We start from the raw sequence: 5,098 nt of genomic DNA on the forward strand, positions 1-5,098 counted from the left end.
TGTCCCTGGCAGAACAGTATAGTGCTTATGGCAGTTAGCCTAATACACTAGTCCAACGGCCATCACCCCACATCACAGGGTAGCTATGGCAGTAGCTGGATATGAGACAACTGTCTTCTGATGACTGCTGAATTACAAGGGCTTTTATTAAATCAAAAGTAGTTTGATAGAATAATGCTTTCAGACTCATGTGGAAGTTGGAACTCTCCAAAATATTCCGACAAATATGGCAATTGTATAAAGGACACACATTACAAGTTTCCATGCTCAACAGCTTTACTGCTGTTACTTATCTGCTAGAAGCCACTGTTTTACACAACTGGAAGAGGGACACTTCTATTTATTGTGCAAGATAGCTATTATAGTAATTCTAAGTACTTTCGTGACAATCCCAAGCAATGCTGCCTCATCCTGCTTTTCAACAACATGGTTGACAAAAATACATATCAGCACACAATAAGGTCTTAAATTGTCTTGACATGCATAAGAAAAACTGCAGCGTAGGAGTATGAAGTGCAAATCCACAAGGTTTGTTGAACAGATTAACTGAAATAGACAGCAAGTTTGCAAAAGCAAGCAATAGCAAGGTAGCTATGGGAAGAATTAAAAGCAACAGCTGCTCCTTTTGGAGATGGACAAAACCAAGCCTTTAGATTGAAAAGAAATCCTGTTAAATTGCAATCAGATGAGTAGGATTGCTATAGCAATTAAATGCTGACTGAATTCAACAAATTAAGTATTACCTGGTAGTTGAAGTAGGTAATTATATGGCTCCAAAAGAATTCTTTTAGATGTTTCTTCTAATTGTTCCATTTTATAGGATTTTATTTTGATGGGTGGTTCAGTCTGTTTAGAAAAAAAGACTACTAGTATTGTGGTTTACATGTTTCTTATATACAGTTCTCACCACGGAATATATCATACAGGATGCAGGAGAACTATGTAGGGGAACAATTACAGTCTGCAGGCTAATACAGAGAAGATATTCTTAAGTGCTAATTTAGTTGCAAAGCCTGAGGTGATTTAAATACTATCTTTGCATTTTGCCAAAAACGAAGTTAAAAGGACTGGAAGACAAACAGACCACCAGATTATTTGTAAGGCAGCAATATGAAAACTCTGAACACAGTCTTATTTATTGCACACCTTCAATTAAAGTTGTGTGAACCTCTGAAATTACAATATTGCTCAAATCTTATCTACCATCATATCAGAATTCATATTCTCATACATCCTACACTATTTTTGGATTTAAGAAGTTCATGTTTTCCAGCATAATTCAGGCCAGCGTGTTTTTTTACTCTACTTGCTCTTTAATTCCAATGTTTTTGCTGCACTGCAGATAAAAGCTGCTTCACACTGAAACAATTAATCTCATCCAAGCTAAATACAGAATCTGCAATAGTAATATGGTCCCATACCAACTCAGCAACCATTTTGCGTGCCAGGATACCATTTGCCAGTTAACAGAATATCTAATTGCTTCCCAATAGTTTCGAAGACATTACATGTAGAACAGACAAGCACAGGACAGTGTAAAAGTTCAGCTGCAGTGAACTGAAACAAAGCCTTGTTTAGAACTGTGCTGATCAGCATTAACTATCCAGTTTTAAATCTACAAGCCCCTAGAGACCCTGCACTTAAATTGGTTTAGGCTCACTGAAATCAACTTTAAACAGAGAATGAATGGATTGTATTCATATATCACACTTCTGCAAAACTAAAGCTATGGTTTTATATTTTGTGACCAACTATTCAACAACATCAGACAACAAAACAAATGCATGCCTGATAACATAGAAGAAACATACATACAGTGGTGGCCAAACATGAAAACTGCCTCAATATTTCTGTTTTACAGAAGTTAATAAAGCTGGACTGAACAAGATTCTCCCTCCCAAACACATGATAGTATGCTAGTATATGCAAACAGTGTCTATGTATTTAAAAAAGCTAGACAAATAAAGACAAATAATGATACATGACTTGCAGTACAAACTCTATGCTGACTTTTGAGAATTACATATGCCACCTTAACAACTAACCAATGAGTTTTCATTATGAACTGAATTTTCAAAGGGGATCTTAACCTTCACTAGTAAACAATTTGCTAGGTTTATCCAAGAGAAGATAGTCAATAATCCAAGCCACTTGGGGTTTATCATCCTGATTTCTCATTTTAATGCATCTTTCAGATAGAAGTACTTCACAATTTTTACCTCACTTAATTACCACAGGACATGTGAAAGAAAACAGGTGTCCACATGTACAAATTTTTGGTGAGAGCACACTAATCTTACTACTTAGCATTTATGTTGGATATACAGTCAAGCTAAACCAAAAGTACCTAGTTGTTAAGGAGTATGGAGATAAAATCCACAGCCCCAGAACATCCTAATAAATCAACAGTTACAGCTTTAGCTATTCAGCAGATCAGGGTATGAAGAGCTGAAAGATGCTGGAACACTTTTAGCACTCAAGGCTTTTATTCTTTCCCTTTCTACACGTAACCTGTAATGGTTCAGTCACATCCAGACTATTTTTTTGGCACTGTGGTAACATAAATTAGTCTGTTGCAAAGCATACCAAAGGCATGACAAATTCTTGAAGTACAATTTACATTTGTAAGTACATAGCACTAGAATGTGAGTGAGTAGTTCTTATCCCCTGTCTCAAAGCATCCTTTCCAGGCAGACTATAATTACTGTTTCTAATTGTGGATTTTTAAATTGCTTCATACTTTTTGATTTCTGTATTAGGTTGTAAGCCTCTGTTCTAGGCACTTAACAATTTTAGGTTAACTGACCTTTATAGATTATTAATGTAATAAACACACTCTCTTGGCCTCCCTACAGTACAACTCTATGCATTATTGCCATTGGGGAACAGAAACATTGTAACATGCACCCTCCTGCACTCCTTCTCAAATGCAATAACCTTCATTGAAATATGGTATCTTCAGAACGTGACCGAATTGTATGGACGGCCAGCAGTGAGAACCAGTGTGGTGTGGTGGTTAAGCACAACGAACTCTAGCCTTTGATTCTCACTCCTCCATATGCAGTCAGCTGGTTTGACCTGGGGTCAGTCACAAGTTCTCTCGGAGCTCTCTCAGCCCCACCTACCTCACAGGGTATCTGTTATGGGGAGAGGAAGGGAAGGAGACTGTAAGCCGCTCTCAGACTCCGAGTGAAGAGCGGGGTATAAATCCAGCTCTTCTTCTTCAATATTTCCCACACTAGAAACTCCATGAGAACATTACCCCACAAAACGACACCTCTGTCACAACCAACCACCAAAAATATGTCACGACACATTCTAGAACTTCAGGACGTCTCCAAACACAAGCGGATGAAAGTTGCCGCCGAGACCGCGGTCGCCACCACACTGGTTCCACGCATCCGGAGACGCAGTCAAGAGGTGGGGAGGAAAAGGCCACCCTTCTTAATTGACAGACAAAAGGCAGCGCTGAACCACGATCACAAGGTACTGACCTGCATTAAACGGTTCCGAGTACCACCCGTGGGGAAAAGGACAGTCACATCACATCTACACACACCGGCTCCAAAGAAGAGCCGCGACAAGAGCCTTCCTTCCCTCCCTTACGGCTAGGCGCTGCTAGGTTAAGAAACAGAGCAGCCGCTTCTGCTTCTCCACCACCCCGGACGACACGAGAAAGAACTATACTGCTTCCCCTGAAGCGAAGCAGGCGTCCCTTCTTTATAGAGGTCGGCGGGGGAGGGCGGAGCCCCGCGGATACGTGCTTGAGGAAGCTCTGGGGAATAATGGGGGGGAGGAAAGGAGATATGAAACCCAACACCCCCGCCTCCTGGCCCGTTACAGCAGAAGCGCGCAATAGGCGGGGCAGGAAGGGGCCCCTCTTAAAATATATGCCTCCAACAGCAGCGGCCACAACCTACCGTCGCCTCCACCGCTTCTTTTAACTGGCCCGGACCAAGCTGGTTCCACCGCTCTTTTTGGCCCGCATCAACTCAACCCCAACAGGCACAAAGCCCCACCCCCTTCCGCCTCAATCGCCACCTTCGCCTGATGGGGGAAAATGCGCCACCGGGGCCCTTTGGCGCAGGCGCGAGCTCCTCCTATGCCCGTTTAATAAGCTCTATTTGGTTCTCTCGCCCACCCTCCCTCTATCCCCCCCCCCCAATTTTTTCGTTCCCCTCGATGCATCCCGGGATCTGTAGTTCCGTTGGAAAAAAGAGTCCCTCTCTATGCTGCGGCAAAAAGGCGTATGAAAAACATTGCTACCCAGAAGGCTCCGCGGCGCCGAGTCTCTGTTTCCATAGAATTGGTCTGAGAATTACATCAGTGTTTCTGATAGAGAGGCTAATGGCGTTAAGGAGCAGGCGGGCCCTTCTGTGGTAGGGACCAATGACGGACACGTAAGGCGGGGAGGGGGCGGGGGTTGAGCTGTCAGTCACGTTTCGGATCTAGAGGGGGAGGGGGAGTGAACAGCTTGGAGCGGAGCCGCTGCTGTCGCCGTCGCCACCGGGGTTCGGACGGGAGGGACTGGCCCCTACCGTTGCAGGGCGGGAGCCGCCACCGCCTGTCCTCTCGGCCCGGCCAGCGATTGCTGGGTTATATTCGGGATTTTGGCAAGGGGATCGAGTCCTGCGCTGGGAGGAGGCTCCATCCTCGGCCCCCCCACCCGCAGTTAGGGGGGACCCGCGAGCGGGCGGGCGACAGCCGCGGAACAAAGGTAACGTAGCCCGGAGGAAGAGTGCCTCAGCTCCCGTGGCCGCGAGTGGCTGCTGAGCTCCTCGGCGGAGGCCGAAGCTGTTTTGTAGAGGCGATGCGAGGGAGAGAGCGGCAGGAGCGCTCCTGGTTTGTTGTTTTTCTCCTTGTTGAGGCTGCGGCGGGACTCGCTGATATCCCCCCCCCTCCCTCCCTGCCTGCCTGATCCAAAGCCTTCGGGTCTCAGAGGAGGGGAGGCGGGGAGGGGGGTCCTGGAGCCGCCTGCGGGGGCCAAAATGGAAGGAAGCCTCCCTTCAGCCCCCCCTCCCCCCCGATCCCCTGCTTTTTCGGCCGCTGACCAGCTCTGGGCGAGGAGCTGCGGCTGTTGCTTAAACTCCTGCCGCGG

At 45.7% G+C, this 5,098-nt stretch overlaps 2 protein-coding genes across 4 annotated transcripts in view; one reads left to right on the forward strand and one right to left on the reverse strand.

Moving 5' to 3' along the window:
* GGPS1 (geranylgeranyl diphosphate synthase 1) overlaps positions 1 to 4,042 on the reverse strand; it is a 27,858-nt gene extending 23,816 nt beyond the window's left edge. Inside the window, exons 1-2 of one of the 2 annotated variants that reach the window (XM_015419887.1) lie at positions 3,495 to 3,676; positions 744 to 846 (exon numbers count right to left, since the gene is read on the reverse strand). In XM_015419887.1, coding sequence (XP_015275373.1) covers positions 744 to 846; positions 3,495 to 3,500 — 109 coding nt within the window. In that variant the 5' untranslated portion in view covers positions 3,501 to 3,676. Of the gene's footprint in view, positions 1 to 743; positions 847 to 3,494; positions 3,677 to 3,920 lie in introns of those variants that run through there. The other variant, XM_015419895.1, reaches the window with a different exon arrangement.
* Positions 4,043 to 4,465: 423 nt separating this feature from the next.
* The window catches only part of ARID4B (AT-rich interaction domain 4B), a 131,423-nt gene continuing 130,790 nt past the window's right edge, over positions 4,466 to 5,098 (forward strand). For both annotated transcript variants that reach the window (XM_015419979.1, XM_015419987.1), the window contains exon 1: positions 4,466 to 4,717. The gene's annotated coding sequence lies outside the window, so the exon portion shown is untranslated. The remainder of the gene's footprint in view (positions 4,718 to 5,098) is intronic.

This window comes from Gekko japonicus, unplaced genomic scaffold, assembly GCF_001447785.1.
Source record: "Gekko japonicus isolate JY-2015 unplaced genomic scaffold, Gekko_japonicus_V1.1 scaffold315, whole genome shotgun sequence".
NCBI classification, from domain to species: domain Eukaryota; kingdom Metazoa; phylum Chordata; class Lepidosauria; order Squamata; family Gekkonidae; genus Gekko; species Gekko japonicus.